At 42.9% G+C, this 25,929-nt stretch overlaps 1 protein-coding gene across 1 annotated transcript; it reads left to right on the forward strand.

Moving 5' to 3' along the window:
- Positions 1 to 15,322: 15,322 nt before the first annotated feature.
- On the forward strand, positions 15,323 to 16,519 carry LOC121986841 (protein SPT2 homolog). The gene is made up of 2 exons (XM_042540776.1): positions 15,323 to 16,039; positions 16,106 to 16,519. Exons 1-2 carry the CDS (start codon positions 15,323 to 15,325, stop codon positions 16,517 to 16,519), a joined length of 1,131 nt encoding a protein of 376 aa, XP_042396710.1.
- The last annotated feature ends 9,410 nt before the right edge of the window (positions 16,520 to 25,929 follow it).

Here is a 25,929-nt window from a genome sequence, read left to right on the forward strand (position 1 = left end):
AAGTCCAAGTGGGTCAAAGGGATTGACCAGACACTTGGTGGGAAGTCCTAGCAGGTCAAAGGAGTGACCAGATGCTAGGCATGATGTACCAACATGTCAAGGTTGACCGGATGTTGGTTTGAGAGGCTTGGAACTTGGTTTTGGGCAAAAACAAAGTGTTGGATCGATCAGTGGATCGATCCAGGAGCTGGATCGATCAGTGAATCGATCCAAGCCTTTCCTAGCGAACAGAGAGCCTCTGGATCGATCTGTGGATCGATCCAGATGTCCCAATCGATTAGTGGATCGATTGGAACGCGGCTGCTTCGCGCGATAAGGGCTGGATCGATCCATGGATCGATCCAGACATTTTTTTCCAGAGCACAGAGGCGCTCTGGATCGATCCGTGGATCGATCCAAAGCCTCCCCGATCGATTGGGAACATTCGAATCGATCGGGATCCAACCGTTGGTGTCGATAAAGGCCGCAGGCGCACGATTCCTTCGGTATCTCTTCTCCGATTCACTCCAGATCTCTCGCCAGCTCCTCTACAGCACTCATAAAGCTCAGATCGCCAGTTCTTGAAGGATCTTGGAAGTTTCTCCAAGTCAAGAGGCGGATCAAAGCTAAGAAGAGAAGCTAGGGTTAGGGTTTATACTCATTGTAAGCTTGTAAGCTTGTATTTCTTGTATCCTTTCCCTCTCTTCTTGTATTGAGTCTTGTAGGGCTTCTCCGCCCTTGGTAGTTACCATAAAGGAGAGTTTTATTTAGTGGAGGGTGTGTGTGTTGGTGTGGATCCTTGGATTAGTCACCTCTTGTGAGGTGGATACCAAGTAAACCAACTGTGTTAGCGTTGTGTGATTGTTTCTTTGTATTTCCGCTGCACATCTTTGAAGAAACAAGCAACGCCGAGCAACGAGCGAAAGCGACGAGCTATTCACCCCCCCTCTAGCTACTTTTGGTCCTAACAAGACCATGGGGCTCTTGTTTCTTCTTCCACTAGGGAATATGGGTATTTTGACTGATTTATATACTCGATCATTTGCCATTATGTTTATGTGTCAATTTTCTGTTTTGAGATCGAAATCCATATTTTTCAGTCATTCTGGGAGCACTCCTCTACATTTGGCAGCTCACGGAGGAAGTTTAGATTGTGTTCGCACATTGCTTGCATGGGGAGCCGATCAGCTCCAGAGGGATTCATCTGGGTGGGCATATTTCATCTTTTCAAATTGCCTATACTCTTGGAGAAATTGGAACTGCTAGCTTTACAATTGAAATCTTGAACAAACACACAGTGTAGATTCTTTGTTAGTTGGCCTTTTGGTGATTATCTTCCAACAACCATAAAATCTCTTTTTAGGAATTTTTTAGGCAGCATTTAGCCTTTTTATATTTTGGCTGTCTTTTGTTAGTTGAGATGAATTATAATGAATCAAAATTTTCCATACATTAGGAGAGTCAATTTAAGGAGTCTCTCTCTCTTAATTTTCTACTTTTCTACTAACAAACTAATTAAAATTTCTGTGTTCATGGAAGTTCTGTCTTTGTTTCACTGTTATTAAACATATGCTGATCCATATTCCACAGGCGAATACCTTATTCTGTAGCTATAAAGCACAATCATGGAGCTTGTGCAGCTTTGCTAAACCCATTAGCAGCAGAACCTCTTGTTTGGCCTTCTCCATTAAAGTTCATCAGTGAACTTGATCCAGATGCAAGAGCTCTTCTAGAAGTAGCTCTGATGGACGCTAACAAGGAAAGCGAGAAAATAATATTGAATGAAAGAAAAAAATTGTTGTCTCCTGCAAATGTGGATGAAGCATTTCATGATGATGCTTCTGAGGTATTACAACATCTCCTTGATTAAGCATTTCTAATGATTTCCAACTTATAATGGATTTTAGGCTAGTAGATCTTGCGGCACCACAGAGGCTTTGGTGAACGTTACGGCATTTTAATAGTTATTTCACTTGTTGAACATATCTGTCTAACAATGGACAACGGTGCATTGTTCGCATGATTGTGATAAGAAATCATAATGATTGAGCTAAGTTTGAGCATGTCTTTAACCTTGTTTAAAGCACAATGATGGATACTTTTCTGCTGTACACTTGAATAAATTGTTGATCTTGCACGGTCCTATTCCATAAAGAACTGCACTGAGCTAACAGCATTGTATGCGTTTTCTTCTATTCATATTTTTTTTTATCGATTATAGTTATTGGCAATGAGAATTTACTATATATTGTTGCATGAAGTTGTCACATTACTTATTTTTCAAGGTATCTGAGAGCTAATTACCTTCAAGGGAACATTCCATCCGAGATTGGAGAACTTGTGCACCTTACCATCTTGTAGTTTTTACATCCCCTTGTTTTCTTTTGAAATGTAGGGACTTGTCAAGCAATTTGCGCAGGGGCACAATTCCTCCATCTATTGGCTCTCTGAACCCATTATGATTTCTGTGAGTCTTCATGTGATTATTGGTGGCTAGGCAGTTTGTTGTTGCAGAGTTAACTGTTTGACTATGATTTTTTTTAACAACTGTAGGAATTTATCAACAAATTTCTTGTCTGGTGAAGTTCCAATCGTTGGAATCCTTGTAACTTTCCAAAGCACTTCATGAGTAACTCTTCTATTCTCTTTGATGCTTCATTGGCTTGCTCCATTAATTGTTACATGTTATCCAATTGTTTTCTACTTGGGCAATTGAAGTTTTTTTCCCCATTACACAAGCGTTCTCTTCTATCTTTTTATTTGACATATAGTGCATAACTAGCGTTCTGGGTGAAAATATCTTATTAGTTCTACTCAGTGTTAGAATGTGTTATGTTAGCACTTTGCATTTGACCTTTCAATGTTTGTTGGATAAGTTTTATGGCATTGCCAACCTTAAAGTATCATGCTTTGATTTGAATATGCCACTGGGCTAAATTGAACTCAATGAAGAACCATATGATTTATATGATTGAGATCGTTGCAAATTGCCAAATAGTTGTGGATGTTATGTAATTTCATTTCCTTCTATACCAGTTGCTAATTTCCAATAACATGCTGCACAAATAAGACAACAGTAGTGCAAAGCTTAATTGTATCATCAATCCATATGTGTTTCAGCAGGTTAAGATAATTCTTATTCGCTTACATGTATATTTTATCTTTTAATGTCTTTATAATTTGTTTATTTTTATCAGATCCTACTGCTTAATTCTACATATTTGATTGCCAAGGGAAATTTGTATACTCGGTCACGTGAAGATGCAGCCAGTAAGTTGCTGGAAAAGGCTTTAAAGATTCAATTGGGAAGAGGATTTTAGCTTGCATATTATGGATTTCGATCACACAGCTATTATTTTCTCATTTTGATGTGTGTAGTTAATTTTTGAAATTTGAAGATAACATTTTCATGGATTGAATGTAGTAAATATTTAGTTTTGTATTGGTGGTTTGTTTATATTAAATAAAGATTGGTTGTTTGTTATTATCATGTTACAACATGAATATTAAAGACAACGGTTAGAAATATTGTAAAAAGTACGTAACCACAACGGATTTTTTTTTTTATAAAAAGTGATAAAAGACAACAATTTTATCTGTTGTAAAACATATTAAAATTATCTATCACAATGGTTTTAAAATTAATCTGTTGTAAAAAGAGTCTACCACAACGGTTTATTTCTGTTGTCGAAATTATCTACCACAACGGTTTTAAAACATTGTCGTATCCTTCGTAAACAAATTTTGAGCATGTAAACAACAACGGATAAAAATCGTTGTCAAATGTCTACAAAGACAACGGATTCAAAATCGTTGTTGTAGGGCAATACATTCTACAACACCCTCAGTTACAACGGTTTTTTGACCCTACGACAACGGATATTATCCGTTGTCGTTTGCAGTTTTTGTTGTAGTGTCTGACATGTAGTTATGATTCCCTGCAGGCCTATTTGTCATGTAGTGTCTGGCCTCCTGCACGCGGGGTCGACTCCCCGACCTGCATCGTTTGGCTATTATCCATGGTATGAACGTCCCGACCTGCACGCTGGGTCGACTCCCCGACCTGCATCTGTGGGCTATTATCCATGGTAAGAATGTCCCGACCTACGCGCTGGGTCGGCTCCCCGACCTGCATCGTTTGGCTATTATCCATGGTATGAACGTCCCGACCTGCACGCTGGGTCGGCTCCCCGACCTGCATCTGTGGGCTATTATCCATGGTAAGAACGTCCCGACCTGCACGCTGGGTCGGCTCCCCGACCTGCATCTGTGGGCTATTATCCATGGTAAGAACGTCCCGACCTGCACGCTGGGTCGGCTCCCCGACCTGCATCGTTTGGCTATTATCCATGGTATGAACGTTCCGACCTGCATGCTGGGTCGGCTCCCCGACCTGCATCCGTTCAAGGTAAATCGTATTCGGTGTATCCGTCCGATCAATAAGCTGGTCCCGAGTCGCCCTCAATCTCTGGTGGCACCTGACCCTTGTGAGCGGTCCTCCATTGAATTTGGTCCTGGGGGGTCGGGTCCTTTTCTGATTCCCTTTAGAGACCGGATCCGTCCCCGGACCCGGTCCAACTTGCGAATTAGTCGTTTGACCAGTACCTTACTTGAAGTTTTGACTTTATCCACGTGTACTGGAACCTTGACCTTCTTGTAATTCTGACTTTTGATCCCCATGGTGACATTGCCACGGAGGTAAGACTTTTGACCTCCAGGATGGTGTAATTTTGCCACTAGGGCTAGACTGCTGACCTCCAGGCTGGCCTAACTTTTGATTAGCCATGAGGGCTAGACTTCTGACCTCCAGGCTGGCATAACTTTTGACTAGCCATGAGGGCTAGACTTCTAACCTCCAGGCTGGCATAACTTTTGACCCTTCTATGGCTTTGACTCCGTGCCACATCATCTCACAGACCCTACATCCATGCACCGTATCACAAGCCTCCCCCTCAAGTCTAGTCGAAGGAAGACGCAAGTCTGACTGACTAGACCCATACACACCTTTGTGCTCTCTGCCTCCTGCCTTACCTACCGTACCCACCTTTATGTCCTGTCGCCTGGGATACCTTATTTGCGTTATGGCTTTAGTGGCTGCCTAGGGTACGACGCCTGCGTAATTGCTTTAGTGGTTGCTTGTGGTACGGCGCCTGCACAATTGCTTTAGTGGTTGCCTGGGGTGAAGTGCTTGCGTAATTGCTTTGTCTTGAGTATTCACTTTCCTCTATAAAAAGACCTCAAGATGATCACTTCTCATATCCTTCTTTTCCCCTGCTTATCCTTCTTTTCTTCTGCTTTCTTCCTGCTTTTCTCTACTCTGCTTTCTCTCAGCTTCCCCTTGACACAATCCATTCGCCCTCTTCCGATGAAGTTGATCAGCCAAACTCCCAAATGCGGATACATCAACTCACCCAACAGCTTGCAAAGAAGGAGCGCGAGCTGAAAAACATGACCGTGGAGCGAGACCGTCAACTTGCTTCCTGGCAAGACGCAGACGCCTTGTATCGCCTTGCTAAATCTCGTATTCACGCCGAAAAGGCGATGAAAGAAAAATACCAGTTTGACCTGCAATGCCACCTTAGCGCCCAGGAGCATCTGCAGCTAAAACATGAGGCCGAGCTATCCCTCCTACGTGCGTGCCTTGATGATAAACAAGACACCATCGCTCGGCAACAAACCGTCATCAGATCCCTTCAAGCAGAGCTGTCCCGCGCTTCACCCATCCCAGTGGCTTCTGACTCTCAGGATGTTCCTTCGAGTGGCAGTGCCCATATCCCTTAACTAACTCCTGTAGCCCCCGTTAAGACTTTAATTGTCTCAGTGACTCCTGTCCGAACTTTAGTTGTCTCAGTGGCTCCTTTCCGGGCTTTAGTTGTCTCAGTGGCTCCTTTCCGGGCTTTAGTTGTCTCAGTAACTCCTGACTTGTAGGGCGTTCCTTCTTGTAGGACGTTCATTCCTGTAACAGTGCATGTATCCCTTGTCTTATGTAATTCATAAATAATAACTCAGTTGTTGAGCTTGTGTAGTGAGTGCTGGTTTTGTAATGAATATTTTGTACGCTCCCTGAACTATGCTGTTGTACTAGCCTGTGACTTTGATGTTTATTAGTTGGAGAGGCTCATCCTTCTGGGCAGTCCATCCTGCTTGATTCCCTTTGCCCATTTAGTCTGTTGTGAGAATCACTTGGCTGCTTGACCTGATCACTTAAAGATGCTTCGGTCAGCGTGAGACATGCCCGCCTGTCTGTGAGACAACCGCGCACCCCTCATGATCACATTAACCCTTCGACTTCCGAGTCGAATCCGCCTTTATTGTGACACCGGTTCCCATGCGCCTTCTCCAGCTTCGAGAGAGTCCTTTCACCTTCCTCGTCCGTATAAAAGATTTGGGGGTATTTCACCCTTCCTATCAACATATTCTCTTTATCCCTGTGAACGTGTTCATGGAATCCCCCGAATTGTCTGTTTTGCGTCGACGACTGGCTCTTACCGAGAAGGCTTTACATGATATGAACTTGAGCCGGGATCTACATACCTCTCTTTGCAGGGAACTAGAAGAGTTATGGCGGGCGGCCAAATGCAGGACTCAGGCAGAAATGGCTCTGAAAATGAAAGCGCAAGCAGACTTTTACGCTCAACTCCATCATATCCTCTATTTGAAGTTGAAGCATGAGGATGAGGTGACATCTTTAAAAGAGGAGAGTCGACTGTAAAACGACACCATTAATCAACTGCGGACCACTCTTGATCATGCCCAGGTAGAGCTGGCTCGAGCCAGAGCTTGCTTAGAGGAAGGACCTCAAGTGTCTGGATCAGACAGCGATTGAGAGCGCTATTAAATGTTTCTTTCTGAGAATTCCTCTTTATGAAATGAAGTCAATTTTCTACTTTATGACTGTGTTCCTTTCTCCTGTCTGTGCTGGCATCTCTATCTATAAAACATCTACATTCTTTTAGCCTTACTAGAAAATATAACAAAAGCATTTCGCGTACCTCACTTTCTTCTTACCCCGGGCCAAAGTAGTAGTGAGCCGTAGTACCTGTAAGGCATGTGGCACTTTGCTTTATATGTAAAAGATAAAGATACTGACCGGGAAAATGATTGAACCAACCAGAAAGGTTGTTGGGCGTGAGAGCAGGGCTCACTTATAACTTGCACCAAGGCAAGAGTCTGGAATAGCTGACCGAGCAGCTCAGTCGTTGGGTGTGAGAGCAGAGCTCACTTATAACTTGCACTGAGGCAAGAGTCTGGGACAGCCGACCGAGCAGCTCGGTCGTTGGGCGTGAGAGCAGAGCTCACTTATAACTTGCACTGAGACAAGAGTCTGGGACAACCGACCGAGCAGCTCGGTCGTTGGGCGTGAGAGCAGAGCTCACTTATAACTTGCACTGAGGCAAGAGTCTAGGACAGCCGACCGAGCAGCTGCTTTCCTGGTCTAGCAAAACGTTGACAACCTGCTGACTGATCCATCAACCAGGATACACGCAGCCGACCTGGGGGTCTATTTCTCTGATCCGAAAGACAGTTGTCGATCTGGGAGTCGAACTCCCGACCCGGAATCGTTCGAAGAGCATCTGTCATCAAAAAACATTATTAGTAGTGTTGAGGGGATAGTCATATTAACACTTTACTTAACCTGGGCCCTGCTGTGTTTGAATTTCTTTCCCGCTACTTTTCTTTCACGATTCCCCATAAAGCATGGGGTAAGCGTTTCCGTACGCTTACTTCATATCATGATTTCTTTCTCACATCCATCATTAATATGACTCCTTGAAGGTCGACACCTGTCCTCTGCCTTTATTGCTTATGCAGAGTGATGCCGCCCACACTACTCCTTTTTATGCACGCTTTCTCATAAGAGTATGTTCTTTGATGATCGGACGGTTAAGCACTTCACCCAAAAAGATACTCTTCTTTTCGATATTCCCTAGGAACACTCCCTTTATAAACCCTAAAGGCCGTCCGCAGCCATTGCCTTGCGCGTTTTGAATGTTCGCTTCCTGTCGCTTCGACTTCACCGGCGTCCGCTCCTTTCCTCTCCTAAGCCGCTCCGTCTAGCGTAGCGTTCTTCTCCTCTTCGACTAATCTCACCCTCAACCCCCCTTACTCTGATAATGGTTGATGGTAAGACCACTCTTTGGTATTCCTGCTTCATTTCCGATATGGATGACCATGACCTATCGGTGATTAGCTCGGACCTGCATCTTGATGATACTTACGAACTCCGAGTTCCCACCCCGCAGGAGCATCCGACTAGCCCTCCGGAAGGTTTCGTGACCATTTTTAGAGACCAAATTTTAGGAGGTCTTCGTTTTCCCATCCATCCATTTATCTCTTCCTTGAGCGAATACTTCGGCGTTTGTATTTCTCAGTTTGCTCCTAACTTCCTTAGGGCAGTTTGTGGCACCATCATCCTCTGTCGTGTATATGAGCTTCCCTTGACCGTTCATCTTTTTCATCACTTTTATTCCTTCAAACGCTCAGAGTCGGGCGTATTCATGGTACAAGCTAGGCCCGGCTACAAGTTCTTCTATGACATGCCTTCTTCAAACAAGGGGTGGAAATCTCATTTTTTCTTTGTTAGACTACCTCAACCACTGGTCGGGCCCACACAATGGCGCTCAGACCTTCCTGACAACCTTCCTACACACCAGCATCAGCCTGCTTGTATTCCTGCCTCCGAAGCACTCCAAGGCGTACTTGTTAATTTTTCTGTGTTGTTATTGGAAGGCTTTCTATATTTATTTGGGCTCAGCCCTGTTCAGAAGGACATCGGGGCTCCGTTTGGTAAGACCCCGTTTTCCTTTCATCCATTATTCACTAAATGAGGTATCTTTTTTCCTTATCGCAGAGGCTGCCATGTACCGAGCCTACTCATCTGATGTTAAGCACCGGTCCTCCTCTTATTTGAAAAATCTAGGCGAGAAGCTTAGGCGGGGTGTCGCAACTTCTTCCCGGTCTAGCCCTACTTCGCAGTTCGCTCCTGCTCCATCTCCCATTCTGCCAGCGGCGACCCAGGAAGGAACTTCTTCAGCGCCTCCCCTGGATGCAGTCCCAGCTGAAGACCCGGTCGCTGTAGAACAGGCTGAGCTATCCCTGATAGGGCAAGTTGAGGAAGCCTTTGGAGAACAGGTCGGGGAAGCCACCGTAGAGCAAGTTGAGAAGATGCAAGTGGCAATTCCCCGATCGGCTGAGTGCTTGAAACTTTAACGCAAGCGGAAAAGAGTGACTCCCGCTATTCAAGCGTCACCTCCACCTGTCCCACCTAGCCGTCGCTCATCTGCTACTCCCAGCTCCTTGACAATCAAGGCGACTACTCCGGCCCGAGAGAGCGCCATGGGGCCTGAAGTTCCCATCGCGTCGCCCCACGTATCAGTTATGGCTCCTGGTCGGGATATAAATCCTGAACCGGCCTCTTTTCAGGCACCAGCTTCTTCTTCGGGTCAGTCGCGTCTACCCTCAGCGGACCAACCCCAGAGCTCTACCACTCCATCTGCCCCCCTTCCCTTGGGTGTTCCCACGTCTACTTCTAGATCTCGGAGGAAAACTTGCAAAAAATATTCCTTTACTGATTTCTGGCGCGTGCCTTCCTCCACAGGCTCAGGGGTAGGCGCAGAAACTACTGATGGGGCTCCTCCCCTTACTGCTCTGATCGATTTAGAGGGCGATTTAGCGGCCTCCTGGCGCACCGGCAATCGCAAATTTTGGAAGAATGCTCCATTAGGGGGTCTAGATCATGCGGCTTGTCAAATGGTTGTTGTAAGTCTTTTTACACCCCCACTTCCTTGCTACCATCTTTTATAACCTTTCTTCTTACACCTGACACCTGACCCAGACCTGCTCTGCCAACTTAAGTGCTCTTCAGTACGCTTGTAGCTTACAGCGGGACAATGAAGCGCTGAAAGCTTGTCTGGAAGAAATAGAGCTGCCCCTAACTCCTCGCGATCCACTCAACCCAACTCCTGGGGATCTGGCTCACTATCTTCGCTTAATCGGAGAGTCTGCCAGCTCGGCTCGCAAGATCAAGGCCCTGGAGCTAGCTTTGCAGGCCAGTGAGTCGGAGTTGACCTCCGAGGTAGAAAAGCGCCAAAAGCTAGAGGCTGAGCTAGAGAAGAGGGACGCCCAATTGGCTAACTTGCAATAAACCCGTGAGAATCTTCAAAAGACCCTGGCCAAGGCCCAAGAACAACTGTCTTCTAGTACAGACCGGGAGAGGACACTTCAAAGCCAATGAGAGGCCAGCCAAGCGACTCTCAAAGCTGTGCAGGCCGATCTTCTGAAAGTTCAAGAGGAGGTCTCCTGAGGTCATGAAGCCCTGACTCAAGCCTGCGCCAACACGGAGAAAGCAAAGACACAGCTAGCCGATTATCAAGCAGGCGAAGTGGGTCGGTTGAGGGCCTACAGACAAGCATACGTTACCTCTTCTTTCTTCATGAAGAAAATGGGGGATCTCATGCACTTCCTGGTATGTTGCGGCATGGGGGGAGGATCTCGTCAGATGCTCGCACAGAATATGATCCTTGCTGTCCCTTCAGAAGATTTTATAGATATAGATTGCATCATGGATGAAATTCCTGATGGCTCCCTCCCCTCTTTTAAGGATGATGACGACCTCTTCCTCCTGCCCGAGCCTCCGGTTGACCCTGCTCCTGGCCCTATCGAGCATATGGCTGGTCCCACCGAAGATAATCCTCCCCCTCTTGACAAAAAACCTTAATTTGGTTGTATGTATTACTTGCTTAAGTACTTCTTGATGTACAAATCAACTTTCTTGGTAACTTACTGCTTTTTCGTTATTCCAACATTCTTATCTTCCTCGTGATAACCCATGCCCGCAGATTTTCATTGATTCCCTAGCTTTGCCTGTAATGTGGCTTCATTGCTGATAACCTTGCTTGTTGATAACCTTGCATACTTCCCTCCTGGACTGACCTCAAAGCTCTGCTTATAACTTGGCCGCTTATTTTATATCCCATTCATCTTAGACCGGGGATCTTCCTGATTCCACAACCCGCATCTTGTCTTTGGCCAATCTTCGGCCTCAGTCTTACTCCCGACCTGTGTTTCATCCCCGGCCTGAGTAACCACCGACCAGCCACAGTTTACTCTGACCTACGTCTTACTCCAGATCTGGACAATTGAGGGTCAAAAGTAGGGGTCACACACAGACCGGGGTATCTCTTCATCCAGGTCTGAATACGCAGACCGAGAAATCTGATAATCATCCCCAGTTTAGGAAAGCTTGAGCACTTAACCACTACAGATACCTTTTCCCAAGATCCTCCTCGTATATCACACTGGTGTTCTTCCAAATATGCCCCTGGGCGTTACTTCCTAGGCGGATCCTACGATTCTCGTTGTTCCCGCCCCTTATTCTGCGCCGATGGATGATAATCTGACGAAATTACCCCTTTGCTAGGGGTCTATAAATATTCTTCTCGCCTTCGACTTACAACGTTTGACGCTTCTTTTCTTCTACCTTTTGCTTCCTTCCTTCCCGCGTCTGTTGTTTTAGCCCAGATCCTTTTTCGCTTAGTCCTTCCTCTTTTCGTTTCTGCTTCTCATGGCGTCCCCTTCTTTTCTTTCTTCTTTGGTGTCTATACTTTACCCCGGCTCTTCCTCCTTCGATGAATGTGCTCGAGATGACTTACGTTACACCTATGGGGTCGAAGATGACGTGCAAGTGATCATCCCCACTGGAATACATCGATTCTCTGATCCCCTATTAGTTCCAGCACCTTTTTCAGAGAACAATTTGTGGTTGGCCTCCGTATTCCTATCCATCCTTTCTTTACCGACATAGGCCGCTATTTCCATATTCCTCTGGGGCAACTGACACCCAATTCCATAAGAATCCTCTGTGACTTTGTAATTCTGTGTGAAGTGTGTGAAATATCCTGGTCTGCCTACTTATTTCATTGTTTCTTCACCTTAGAGCACCAAGAAGAAGGCACATTTCGTTTCCAGCCCCGTCTTCGAACTAATTTTTTCTCGTCTCTACCGCCTTCTGACCGAAGTTGGAGAGGCCAATTTTTCTTCATTGCCTTTCCTCGTGATGTGAACTGGCCCCTGTGATGGCGATAATTACCTCCGTCTTCTCCTGAACTGGGAGAATTCCATCTAGACGCCTCTTATTTGGAAGCCTCGTCTTGCCTGGCCGGCTGGCGCATCAACTTAATGCATCTTCTATATGAGGAATTGTTGTCCTATTTTCGCCTGAGTCATCTAACCCAAGAGACGCCCCGCACCCTGGGTAAGCTTTTCTTTCTGCTCTGTTATCACCGCATAAATATTTTATTTCTTCTGGGGGCCTAGGGAAAATAATTCCACCCTTTACCCGGTGCAGCTGAAATCCTGACCTATGCTTCGGAGGTTCATCCCCTCCCTCTAAGTGACATGGAGATAATGAGGCGAGGGCGGATTATCCTGGAGAGAAGAGCATTTCCCCACTCATCTTCAACCTCAATCGGTGGGGCTTCCTCAGCCCTTCCTCCGCGCAGACCCATTCAACGAGGGTCTCCTGCTGCTCTACCTTCTTTGCTGGCCCTTCCTACTCGCTCTCGGACGACTCGAGTGTTAGAATGTATACTAAAAGCCTAGCTTTTGATATAAACATTTATCTAGAAATAAGAATCACATTGGTCAAATGTCTACATTTATGATAAATGTAGTTGTTCAATTAATTTATATTGTAGATAACATGGTGTGTGGTGTCACACACAGAGGATCATGTTATCGGTACCTTATAAATTATAAACAGCAGCTCACGACCAAAATGGAAAGGAACAAACCATTGGAAGGTCGTAGTGTAATTAGGAATTAGTTTATCTTAACTATATAGTTACACTAGTACACTTAGAGTGTATTGAGTAGGATCATTAGAGGTCGTTTCTTTTATACTGACTTTATAAAGAAACAAAGACCTCAGTTATTATGGAAGTGTGTGCTCTTAATCCTAATATAATAACAAGCACATATATTTGATATTTATTTCTTTAATTTATCAATGGGTGAGATTTAGTTCGATAAATCAATAAGCCCGATAAGTTGAGAAATGATATCACTTATAGTGTGTGTTGTTGATTATAGAAGGAAACTGTTTCCTAGTAATCTAGGTTGAGAATGTCCCCAAGAGGAGCTCATAAGGATTGTCATGTTAAACCCTGCAGGTGGACTTAGTCCGACATGACGATGAGGTTGAGTGGTACTACTCTTGGACTAAGATATTAATTAAATGAGTTGTCAGTAACTCACTTAATTAGTGGACATTCGACATCTTAAACACAGGGAGACTAACACACTCATAATAAGAAGGAGCCCAAAAATATAATTTGGGATTGGTGCGGTAGTTCAATAATAATTCTTTAGTGGAATGAATTATTATTGATGAAGTTAAGTTGTGTGTTCGGGGCGAACACGGGATGCTTAATTTCATCGGGAGACCAAAACCAATTCCTCCTCTCGGTCCCTATCGTAGCCTCTTGTATATAGAGATTTATACCCACCACATACCCACCTTCTTACCCATCCTATAGGGGCCGGCCAAGCTAGCTTGGAGACCAAGCTAGGGCCAGCCATGGTTTGGTTCATGGGTGAATTCATGTGGCCGACCCTAGCTTGAACTCAAGCTTAGGTGGCCGACCCTATTAAAATAAAAAGGAATTTTAATTTTAAAAATTTTTCTTATGTCGATAACATGATTTAAAAGAGAGTTTAAAAATTTAAATTTTTCCTTTTATAAAATTCTACAAAAGATTAAGAGAAGAGCTAAATCTCTTTCCTTATTTGTAGATTAAAAGGTTGATTTTAATTTTGGTAAAAACTTTCCTATTAATCATGTTTATTATTTAAAAGAAAGTTTAAAAATTAAAAATTCTCTTTTATTAGTTTCTACAAAAGATTAAGAAAAGATTTAATATCTTTCCTTATTTGTAGATTAAAAGAGATTTTAATTTTTAGAGATAACTTTCTTTTTATCCACATGTTAAAAGAAAGATTTTAATTTATAAAATTTCCTTTTTATTAACCAATCATGAAGGGAAAAATTATTGGGGAAATTTTTTATAAATTTCCGGAAGCAAATAAGGAAGTTTTAATTTATGTTTAAAATTTTATTTGCTTGAAAATTTTATAGTGTGGTCGACCATTGTAAATTGAAAAGAAAATTTGTTTTTAATTAAATAAATTTTCCTTTTCAATGGCAAAAGAATTAAGGAAATTTTTATTAAATTTTCCTTATTTGCTAAGACCAAGGATTATAAAAGAGGGGGTAGAGAAGGCTTCATAGGGAACAACTTCTATTATTCTTCTCCCTCTTTTCTTCCTTGGTGTGGCCGGCCCCTACAAGCTTTCTCTTCTTCTTGTTGTGGCCGAACCTCTTCTTCCTTTTGGAGATCAAGTTGTGGTTGGATACAAGCTTGGAGAAGAAGGAGAGAAAGCTTATATCCCTTGAAGCATTGGTGGTGTTTTCTCTTCATCCTTGTAGGTGCATTTGAGTCGGCCGAATCTTACAAGGAGGAGAAGAAGGTGCTTTGGTGGTTTCTCATCTCGGAAGATCGTTGCCCACACAACGTCTGAGGTTAGAAGATGAATACGGTAGAAGATCAAGAGGTTTTTCTAAAAGGTATAACTAGTATTTTTCCTTTCCGCATCATACTAGTTATTTTAGGAAATAATATCAAATACAAGAGGCATACGATTTTAGTGTTTCAAATTTGCTTTCGATGTAGTGTTCTTTTGTTTGTTCTTTTCCTTGTGATTTGATTGTTCTTTTCGGTTGACCTAAAGTTATTTTAGGAAATTAAATATTAGCTTTCCTTAAAAGGTTTTGTCTAGTCGGTGGTGGTTGCTCCCATATCTAAGAAGGCCATGTGCCTCGCCACGTCAGTACTGGGAACCAATTACGGAAATTAATATTTAATGGAATTAATAACTTAGGTGATTTGGATCGAACGTGTTAAGTTCCGCAGGAGATCCAAGTCAAAACCTAAAAGAACAAATAGATTAAATTTTGGATCAAACGTGTTAAGTTCCGCAGGCGATCCAAGTTTAATTTAAAAGAACATATGGTAGCCAGGAAAATGTTCGGACCTTTGTATAAAATTTTTGTACAGTGGAACCATTAGGTTTTCCGAGTAGCAACCAACATCAAGCCCCTCGATCGGCCACTCCATCTCGCCCCCGGGCTACTTATCCACCTCGGCCGGCTACTCCCGTTCGTCCTAGGGCTCCTGCTCGCCCTCGGGCCCCACGTACGACCCGACCTGCTCCACCAACACCACTGCCCCCTGTTAGTGCTCCTAGATCCACTTATATCCCTGGTCAGGGCCTTAATGAAAGGCTTATGGGCCTTGGCGGAAGAACGGGCAACATTCCCCTTGCCAGTCCTGCTTTCAGGGAGGCTTCTCAAGCGGCTCGCAGGGCACGCGCCTCAAATGAACGCACGAGCCAAAACGCCCCACTTCCCTCTAGACGCAGAGCTCTGTCGTCCTCCGATGATTCTGACTCTGACGATCAGCCACTATCTCAAAGACGTCGGCGTCGAACCCCTCGCCCGATGTCCGACTCCGCCCCGTCATCTATTCCTTCTCCTCCTCTAAATGCGGCTGCCTCTCCTACATCCCTCCAGGAGACTCCACTTTCAATTCCAGGCAATGTGGCTGATCCTCCTGCGTCATCCAATAATCAGGCCGAGCCCCCAGTTACTCACCCGACCATCTCACAGAATACTCCGGAAACTGAAGCTGGCCCCTCAGAACGACCTTCTACCACTCCGTCTGCAGTATCTCCTCAAAGATCTTCAACTCCTTCCGATGCAGCCGCCGAACCTTCAGCTCCTCCCAGCTCAGCTGCAGGTCCCTCAGGACCTCCTCCGCTTATTTATCATAATTATTGTACTACCCTTCCTTCTGAGGAGCAATTATGGTCTCAATCAGATGTTCCCACCAGCTCTCTCAAGATGAAAGGTTTTCTGGCCACTTTATGGGAAGAAAGTTTGCAGCATATGAATTCCTTGTCCTCCCCGGCTCAAATGGACCACTTTGCAGAATTATATATCAAGGTAACCTTTAAAAACTTCCCAACTATTATTTTTCGGCTCTTATCATATATTTCTTGTATGTTCCAGGCCTGCGCAGAATCTCTGATAGTGAACCATTCCTTCCATGCTATTCATTATCAAAATAAAATGCTACGCGACCAGGTTGCTGAACTAGAATTACAGCTGAATGATCCTGCTCAGGCTAGCCATGCTCTAAGGGCCGAGATAAAAGACTTAACCAAAAAGAAGAATAGCCTGGAAGTATCCTTGGCCCGCACCAATCACGAATTTAAGGATCTCCAGGAAAAGCAAAGTCGGGCTGATGATGTACACCAACAAAATATGAATCAGCAGGCTTCAGAGCATCAAAGAGCTATGGACCAGTTAGCTCAAAAGTTACGCGCTACTGAGGCTTTAGTGCAAGATCAAGATCAAAAGTTGCAATCACAGGAGGCCCTTTTGAAATCTCAAGAGACCCAATTGGCTTCCCAAGCAATATAATTAGCCACTGCCAGAAGTGAGATGGCTCAAGCTAGGGCCACCACAGAGGGTGTGTCAACAGCTCTTGCCCTTTACAGAGAAGGGGAAAACGATCGCTGCCTGCGACACCGAGCAGAGTATCTGCGTTCTCCAGAATTTTGTGCACAGGTGGGATATCGCTTTTCCACATCTGCTATCTACGGGGCGGGCGGGGCTTTGTGACAACTTCATGAGCAGGATTATTTAAAGTCCATTACGCCTCCTGAATTCTTAGACCACGATCGGATCATCAAAGAGATTCCAGATGAGATATTTGTTAGAGTGTATACTGAAAGCCTAATCTTTTGTAAATATTTATTTTGAATAAAGAATCACATTTGGTCAAATTATCTATATTTGTTTGTAGTTATTCAATTAATTTATATTGTAGATAACATAGTATGTGGTGTCACATACAGAAGATGATGTTATCAGTACCTTATAAATTATAAACAGCAGCTCACGACCAAAATGGAAAGGAACAAACCATTGGAAGGTCGTAGTGTAATTAGGAATTAGTTTATCTTAACTATATAGTTACACTAGTACACTTAGAGTGTATTGAGTAGGATCATTAGAGGTCGTTTCTTTTATACTGACTTTATAAAGAAACAAAGACCTCAGTTATTATGGAAGTGTGTGCTCTTAATCCTAATATAATAACAAGCACATATATTTGATATTTATTTCTTTAATTTATCAATGGGTGAGATTTAGTTCGATAAATCAATAAGCCCGATAAGTTGGGAAATGATATCACTTATAGTGTGTGTTGTTGATTATAGAAGGAAACTATTTCCTAGTAATCTAGGTTGAGAATGTCCCCAAGAGGAGCTCATAAGGATTGTCATGTTAAACCTGCAGGTGGACTTAGTCCGACATGATGAGGTTGAGTGGTACTACTCTTGGACTAAGATATTAATTAAATGAGTTGTCAGTAACTCACTTAATTAGTGGACATTCGACATCTTAAACACAGGGAGACTAACACACTCATAATAAGAAGGAGCCCAAAATATAATTTGGGATTGGTGCGGTAGTTCAATAATAATTCTTTAGTGGAATGAATTATTATTGATGAAGTTAAGTTGTGTGTTCGGGGCGAACACGGGATGCTTAATTTCATCGGGAGACCAAAACCAATTCCTCCTCTCGGTCCCTATCGTAGCCTCTTGTATATAGAGATTTATACCCACCACATACCCACCTTCTTACCCATCCTATAGGGGCCGGCCAAGCTAGCTTGGAGACCAAGCTAGGGCCGGCCATGGTTTGGTTCATGGGTGAATTCATGTGGCCGACCCTAGCTTGAACTCAAGCTTAGGTGGCCGACCCTATTAAAATAAAAAGGAATTTTAATTTTAAAAATTTTTCTTATGTCGATAACATGATTTAAAAGAGAGTTTAAAAATTTAAATCTTTCCTTTTATAAAATTCTACAAAAGATTAAGAGAAGAGCTAAATCTCTTTCCTTATTTGTAGATTAAAAGGTTGATTTTAATTTTGGTAAAAACTTTCCTATTAATCATGTTTATTATTTAAAAGAAAGTTTAAAAATTAAAAATTCTCTTTTATTAGTTTCTACAAAAGATTAAGAAAAGATTTAATATCTTTCCTTATTTGTAGATTAAAAGAGATTTTAATTTTTAGAGATAACTTTCTTTTTATCCACATGTTAAAAGAAAGATTTTAATTTATAAAATTTCCTTTTTATTAACCAATCATGAAGGGAAAAATTATTGGGGAAATTTTTTATAATTTCCGGAAGCAAATAAGAAAGTTTTAATTTGTGTTTAAAATTTTATTTGCTTGAAAATTTTATGGTGTGGTCGACCATTGTAAATTGAAAAGAAAATTTGTTTTTAATTAAATAAATTTTCCTTTTCAATGGCAAAAGAATTAAGGAAATTTTTATTAAATTTTCCTTATTTGCTAAGACCAAGGATTATAAAAGAGGGGGTAGAGAAGGCTTCATAGGGAACAACTTCTATTATTCTTCTCCCTCTTTTCTTCCTTGGTGTGGCCGGCCCCTACAAGCTTTCTCTTCTTCTTGTTGTGGCCGAACCTCTTCTTCCTTTTGGAGATCAAGTTGTTGTTGGATACAAGCTTGGAGAAGAAGGAGAGAAAGCTTATATCCCTTGAAGCATTGGTGGTGTTTTCTCTTCATCCTTGTAGGTGCATTTGAGTTGGCCGAATCTTACAAGGAGGAGAAGAAGGTGCTTTGGTGGTTTCTCATCTCGGAAGATCGTTGCCCACACAACGTCTGAGGTTAGAAGATGAATACGATAGAAGATCAAGAGGTTTTTCTAAAAGGTATAACTAGTATTTTTCCTTTCCGCATCATACTAGTTATTTTAGGAAATAATATCAAATACAAGAGGCATACGATTTTAGTGTTTCGAATTTGCTTTCGATGTAGTGTTCTTTTGTTTGTTCTTTTCCTTGTGATTTGATTGTTCTTTTCGGTTGACCTAAAGTTATTTTAGGAAATTAAATATTAGCTTTCCTTAAAAGGTTTTGTCTAGTCGGTGGTGTTTGCTCCCATATCTAAGAAGGCCATGTGCCTCGCCACGTCAATACTGGGAACTAATTATGGAAATTAATATTTAATGGAATTAATAACTTAGGTGATTTGGATCGAACGTGTTAAGTTCCGCAGGAGATCCAAGTCAAAACCTAAAAGAACAAATAGATTAAATTTTGAATCAAACGTGTTAAGTTCCGCAGGCGATCCAAGTTTAATTTAAAAGAACACATGGTAGCTAGGAAAAGGTTCGGACCTTTGTATAAAATTTTTGTACAGTGGAACCATTAGGTTTTCCGAGTAGCAACCAACATCAAGCCCCTCGATCGGCCACTCCCTCTCGCCCCCGGGCTACTTATCCACCTCGGCCGGCTACTCCCGTTCGTCCTAGGGCTCCTGCTCGCCCTCGGGCCCCACGTACGACCCGACCTGCTCCACCAACACCACTGCCCCCTGTTAGTGCTCCTAGATCCACTTATATCCCTGGTCAGGGCCTTAATGAAAGGCTTATGGGCCTTGGCGGAAGAACGGGCAACATTCCCCTTGCCAGTCCTGCTTTCAGGGAGGCTTCTCAAGCGGCTCGCAGGGCACGCGCCTCAAATGAACGCACGAGCCAAAACGCCCCACTTCCCTCTAGACGCAGAGCTCTGTCGTCCTCCGATGATTCTGACTCTGACGATCAGCCACTATCTCAAAGACGTCGGCGTCGAACCCCTCGCCCGATGTCCGACTCCGCCCCGTCATCTATTCCTTCTCCTCCTCTAAATGCGGCTGCCTCTCCTACATCCCTCCAGGAGACTCCACTTTCAATTCCAGGCAATGTGGCTGATCCTCCTGCGTCATCCAATAATCAGGCCGAGCCCCCAGTTACTCACCCGACCATCTCACAGAATACTCCGGAAACTGAAGCTGGCCCCTCAGAACGACCTTCTACCACTCCGTCTGCAGTATCTCCTCAAAGATCTTCAACTCCTTCCGATGCAGCCGCCGAACCTTCAGCTCCTCCCAGCTCAGCTGCAGGTCCCTCAGGACCTCCTCCGCTTATTTATCATAATTATTGTACTACCCTTCCTTCTGAGGAGCAATTATGGTCTCAATCAGATGTTCCCACCAGCTCTCTCAAGATGAAAGGTTGTCTGGCCACTTTATGGGAAGAAAGCTTGCAGCATATGAATTCCTTGTCCTCCCCGGCTCAAATGGACCACTTTGCAGAATTATATATCAAGGTAACCTTTAAAAACTTCCCAACTATTATTTTTCGGCTCTTATCATATATTTCTTGTATGTTCCAGGCCTGTGCAGAATCTCTGATAGTGAACCATTCCTTCCATGCTATTCATTATCAAAATAAAATGCTGCGCGACCAGGTTGCTGAACTAGAATTACAGCTGAATGATCCTGCTCAGGCTAGCCATGCTCTAAGGGCCGAGATAAAAGACTTAACCAAAAAGAAGAATAGCCTGGAAGTATCCTTGGCCCGCACCAATCACGAATTTAAGGATCTCCAGGAAAAGCAAAGTCGGGCTGATGATGTACACCAACAAAATATGAATCAGCAGGCTTCAGAGCATCAAAGAGCTATGGACCAGTTAGCTCAAAAGTTACGCACTACTGAGGCTTTAGTTCAGGATCAAGATCAAAAGTTGCAATCACAGGAGGCCCTTTTGAAATCTCAAGAGACCCAATTGGCTTCCCAAGCAATAGAATTAGCCACTGCCAGAAGTGAGATGGCTCAAGCTAGGGCCACCACAGAGGGTGTGTCAACAACTCTTGCCCTTTACAGAGAAGGGGAAAACGATCGCTGCCTGCGACACCGAGCAGAGTATCTGCGTTCTCCAGAATTTTGTGCACAGGTGGGACATCGCTTTTCCACATCTGCTATCTACGGGGCGGGCGGGGCTTTGTGACAACTTCATGAGCAGGATTATTTAAAGTCCATTACGCCTCCTGAATTCTTAGACCACGATCGGATCATCAAAGAGATTCCAGATGAGATATTTGTTAGAGTGTATACTGAAAGCCTAATCTTTTGTAAATATTTATTTTGAATAAAGAATCACATTTGGTCAAATTATCTATATTTGTTTGTAGTTGTTCAATTAATTTATATTGTAGATAACATAGTATGTGGTGTCACATACAGAAGATGATGTTATCAGTACCTTATAAATTATAAACAGCAGCTCACGACCAAAATGGAAAGGAACAAACCATTGGAAGGTCGTAGTGTAATTAGGAATTAGTTTATCTTAACTATATAGTTACACTAGTACACTTAGAGTGTATTGAGTAGGATCATTAGAGGTCGTTTCTTTTATACTGACTTTATAAAGAAACAAAGACCTCAGTTATTATGGAAGTGTGTGCTCTTAATCCTAATATAATAACAAGCACATATATTTGATATTTATTTCTTTAATTTATCAATGGGTGAGATTTAGTTCGATAAATCAATAAGCCCGATAAGTTGGGAAATGATATCACTTATAGTGTGTGTTGTTGATTATAGAAGGAAACTGTTTCCTAGTAATCTAGGTTGAGAATGTCCCCAAGAGGAGCTCATAAGGATTGTCATGTTAAACCCTGCAGGTGGACTTAGTCCGACATGACGATGAGGTTGAGTGGTACTACTCTTGGACTAAGATATTAATTAAATGAGTTGTCAGTAACTCACTTAATTAGTGGACATTCGACATCTTAAACACAGGGAGACTAACACACTCATAATAAGAAGGAGCCCAAAAATATAATTTGGGATTGGTGCGGTAGTTCAATAATAATTCTTTAGTGGAATGAATTATTATTGATGAAGTTAAGTTGTGTGTTCGGGGCGAACACGGGATGCTTAATTTCATCGGGAGACCAAAACCAATTCCTCCTCTCGGTCCCTATCGTAGCCTCTTATTTATAGAGTACTATACCCACCTATACCCACCTTCGTACCCATGATGTAGGGGTCGGCCAAGCTAGCTTGTGGTTCAAGCTAGGGTCGGCCAAGCCTTGGTTCATGGGTGGCCGGCCCTAGCTTGAACCCAAGCTTAGGTGGTCGGCCCCCATTAAATTTAAAAGAATTTTAATTTTAAATTTTTCTTATGTGGAAAATATAATTTATTGGAGAGAATTAAAATTAAAATATCTCTTCTACAAAAGATTAAGAAAAGAGATTAGATCTTTTTCCTTATTTGTAGATAGGAAAGATATTTTATTTTTTCTCTTTGTAAATTATTCACATGTTGAAAAATTAAAATTATAGAAATTTCTTTTTATCAACCATGAAGGGATTTTAAAGGGAAATTTTATTTTTTAAAATTTTCGAAGACAAATAAGGAATTTTTAATTGCTGATTAAAAGTTGTCTTGTTTGATCTCCATGAGGTGGCCGGCCATTACAAGGTTAATTGGGAAATTTTATTTTTCTCAAGTAATTCATGTCAAGGAAAGTTAAGGAAATTTTATTATAATTAAATTTCCTTATTTACCAAAGATAAGGAATATAAAAGAGGGGGTTGGGGTGCTTTTATGACACACAACTTTTATTATTCTTCTTCCTCTCTTCTTCCTTGGTGTGGCCGGCCCCTTCAAGTTCTCTCTTCTCCTTGTTGTGGCCAAACCTTCTCTTCCTCTAGGAGATCAAGTGGTGGCCGGATTCAAGCTTGGAGAAGAAGGAGAGAAAGCTTTATCCCTTGGAGCATTGGTGGTGTTTTCTCTTTATCCTTGGAGGAGCTATTGACTTGGCCGAACCTTGCAAGGGGGAGAAGAAGGTGTATTGGTGGTCCTCATCTTGGAAGATCGTTGCCCACACAACGTCCGAGGTTAGAAGAGGAATACGGTAGAAGATCAAGAGGTTTTTCTAAAAGGTATAACTAGTATTTTTCCTTTCCGCATCATACTAGTTATTTTTGGAAATAATACCAAATACAAGAGACATACGATTCTAGTATTTCGAATTTGTTTTCGATGTTGTGTTCTTTTATTTTTTTTTCTTTTCCTTGTGATTTGATTGTTCTTTTCGGTTGACCTAAAGTTATTTAAGGAAATTAAATATTAACTTTCCTTAAAAGGCTTTGTCTAGTCGGTGGTGGTTGTTCCCATATCCAAGAAGGCCATGTGTCTCGCCACGTCAGTACTGGGAGCCAATTTTGGAAACTAATATTTAATGAAATTAATAACCTAGGTGATTTGGATTGAACGTGTTAAGTTCCGCAGGAGATCCGAGTCTAAACCTAAAAGAACAAATAGATTAAACTTTGGATCAAACGTGTTAAGTTCTGCAGGCAATCCAAGTTTAATTTAAAAGAACACATGGTAGCTAGGTAAAGGTTCAGATCTTTGTACGAAATTTTTGTACAGTGGAACCATTAGGTTTACCGAGTAGCAACCAACAATATTTGCCCCTTTCGACTGACATTTTTTGACTTTTTGTACATAATGATTCAAAAACTGCTTGTAAACTACTTTGCTGTTCACCTTCCAATGCTTGCTTTAAATTGTTTAGCTTTTGCCCCAACATTTTACATATAATCTGCTTTCACATTTCTTGTTTTTTCCGATCTACCTTTCTTTGGTCTCCCAACCCGTAAGATAAATCACAGCTCAGCTTATCCCTCGATCTACGCTTCTCGGCCTGTCTCTTCAAACTCGATAAGGTCGCAGATAATTAGCGCTCCAGGGCCGATCTAGCTTCTTGCCTCATTTATCTTGTAAATAATAAGCTCCAGTGGCTAGCTTTTTAATGACCTTATAAGGTCCGTCCCATTGTGGTGCTAGCTTGGTCACGTCCCCCACTGGCTTGATTTGCTTCCAGACCAAATCTCCTTCTCCAAAGAATCGAGGAATTACTCTTCTGTTATAATTCTGTCTCATTCTTTGTCGATAAGCCTCCAGCCGAGCCACCGTTCGGTCGCGGGTCTCGCTAATAAGATCCAGCTCAGCTAATCGCCGTTCTGCATTTCCTTCATCGTATAATGTCCTTCTGACCGACGGTACCCCAATTTCTATGGGTGCCACTGCCTTATTGCCATAAACCAAGTGAAACGGTGTCAAACCTGTGCTTTCCCGGGGTGTTGTACAATAGGCCCACAGAATGCTTGGCAGCTCTTCCACCCAATTACCTCCGACATGATCTAGCTTGACCTTCAAACCCCTAACTATTTCTCTATTAGTTACCTCGGTCTGACCATTGCTTTGAGGATAAGCTACCGAAGTGAATGCTTGTGTTATGTCAAATCCCTTGCACCAAGCCTGTATTCTTTGTCCTTGAAATTGCCTTCCATTGTCGGACACCAGCTTGTGAGGAATACCAAATCTGCAAAGGATGTTCTTCCATAAGAATTGAATGACATCATCTTCTGTGATCCGTGCCAGGGCTTCTGCTTCTACCCATTTGGGAAAATAGTCCACGACCACCAATAAAAAGCGTCTTTGACCTGGTGCCATCGGAAATGGTCCCACGATATCCATGCCCCATTGATCAAAAGGGCAGGACACTATGGATGTTCTCAATAGGGTCGTAGGTCGATGTGTCAGGTTTTGATGCCTTTGGCAGGACAAGCATGTATTCACCAACTTGTGAGCATCCCTCTGTAGAGTAGGCCAGAAATACCGGGCCAGGAGCACCTTGCGAGATAATGTTCGCCCTCCTACATGATTGCCACAACATCCCAAATATATTTCTCGCAAGGCCTGGTCGGCTTCCTCCATACTTAAGCATTTAAGTAAGGGTCGAGAGAAGGACCTTTTGTAGAGCTGGTCTCCGATCATGACATAAGCATGAGCATCTCTCCTCATCAATCGAGCTTCTTCCGGGTCGTTCGGTAAGATACCTTGCCTGAGATACCTGATCACAAGTGCCCATCAATCAATAGTTGCTTCTGCATTGTTTTGCAAATCTATCTGGGCTATTAGAAAGGCTTGTGCTGTTGACCGATCCAGCACCCAAGTAGTTAAGGAACTGGCCATCTTTGCTAATTCATCTGCCCGCTCATTCTCTGACCTGGGTATCTTTGTAACAGTGACTTCTGTAAATTCTGCCTTCGTCTTCTCATACGCCTCTCGATACATTTGCAATTTGTCACAATTTATAATAAAGTTGTCGGTGACCTGCTGAGTCACCAACTGGGAATCTGAATAGATGATTACCCGAGCTGCCCCAACGTGCCGGGCTACTTGCAATCCAGCCAATAAAGCCTCGTACTCTGCTTCATTGTTCGTGGCTCAGAAATTCAACCGCACTGCCACCTAAAGTATATCCCCTTGAGGAGATATTACTAAGACCCCGACCCCGCTTCCATGATGATTAGCAGACCCATCCACATAGATCTTCCATGTTTCTTCAGGGCTGATTTGATGTACTTCTGTTAAGAAATCTGCCAGGGCTTGTGCCTTAATAGCAGTGTGCGGCTGGTACTGGATATCATATTCTCCCAATTCTGTGGCCCATTTGATAAGTCGACCTGCAACTTCTATGTTGGTCAATGCTCTTCCCATGGTGCTGTTAGTTAAGATGGTGATTGGATGCGATAAAAAGTAAAGTCGTAACCGCCGAGCCATAAGAACCAATCCGTAAACCAACTTCTCGAGTGCCGTGTATCGGGACTCAGCTCATTTCAATAAATGGCTGAAGAAATACACTGGTCATTGTACATTGTCATGTTCTTTAACGAGCACTGCCCCTACAACCTTAGGGGTGGCTGACAAGTAACCTATAAAGGTTCTCCTACAACTGGCTTAAAAAGAGTGGGCAGGGTTTCCAGATACTTCTTCAGCTCTTCAAAAGCTTTAGTGCATTCCTCATCCCACTGGAATTTGGAGGCCTTCCTTAGCACCTTGAAAAAAGGAGCGGCCCGATCCGCAGATCTAGAAATGAATCT

This window comes from Zingiber officinale, chromosome 5B (genome assembly GCF_018446385.1).
Source record: "Zingiber officinale cultivar Zhangliang chromosome 5B, Zo_v1.1, whole genome shotgun sequence".
NCBI lineage: Eukaryota > Viridiplantae > Streptophyta > Magnoliopsida > Zingiberales > Zingiberaceae > Zingiber > Zingiber officinale.

Bases quoted from the DNA above. Each gene is read 5' to 3' on its own strand.
- LOC121986841 (XM_042540776.1), top strand. From the start codon at position 15,323: ATGGGCCTTGGCGGAAGAACGGGCAACATTCCCCTTGCCAGTCCTGCT. The intron at 16,040-16,105 runs GTAACCTTTAAA...TGTATGTTCCAG, and splicing joins TTGCAGAATTATATATCAAG to GCCTGCGCAGAATCTCTGAT.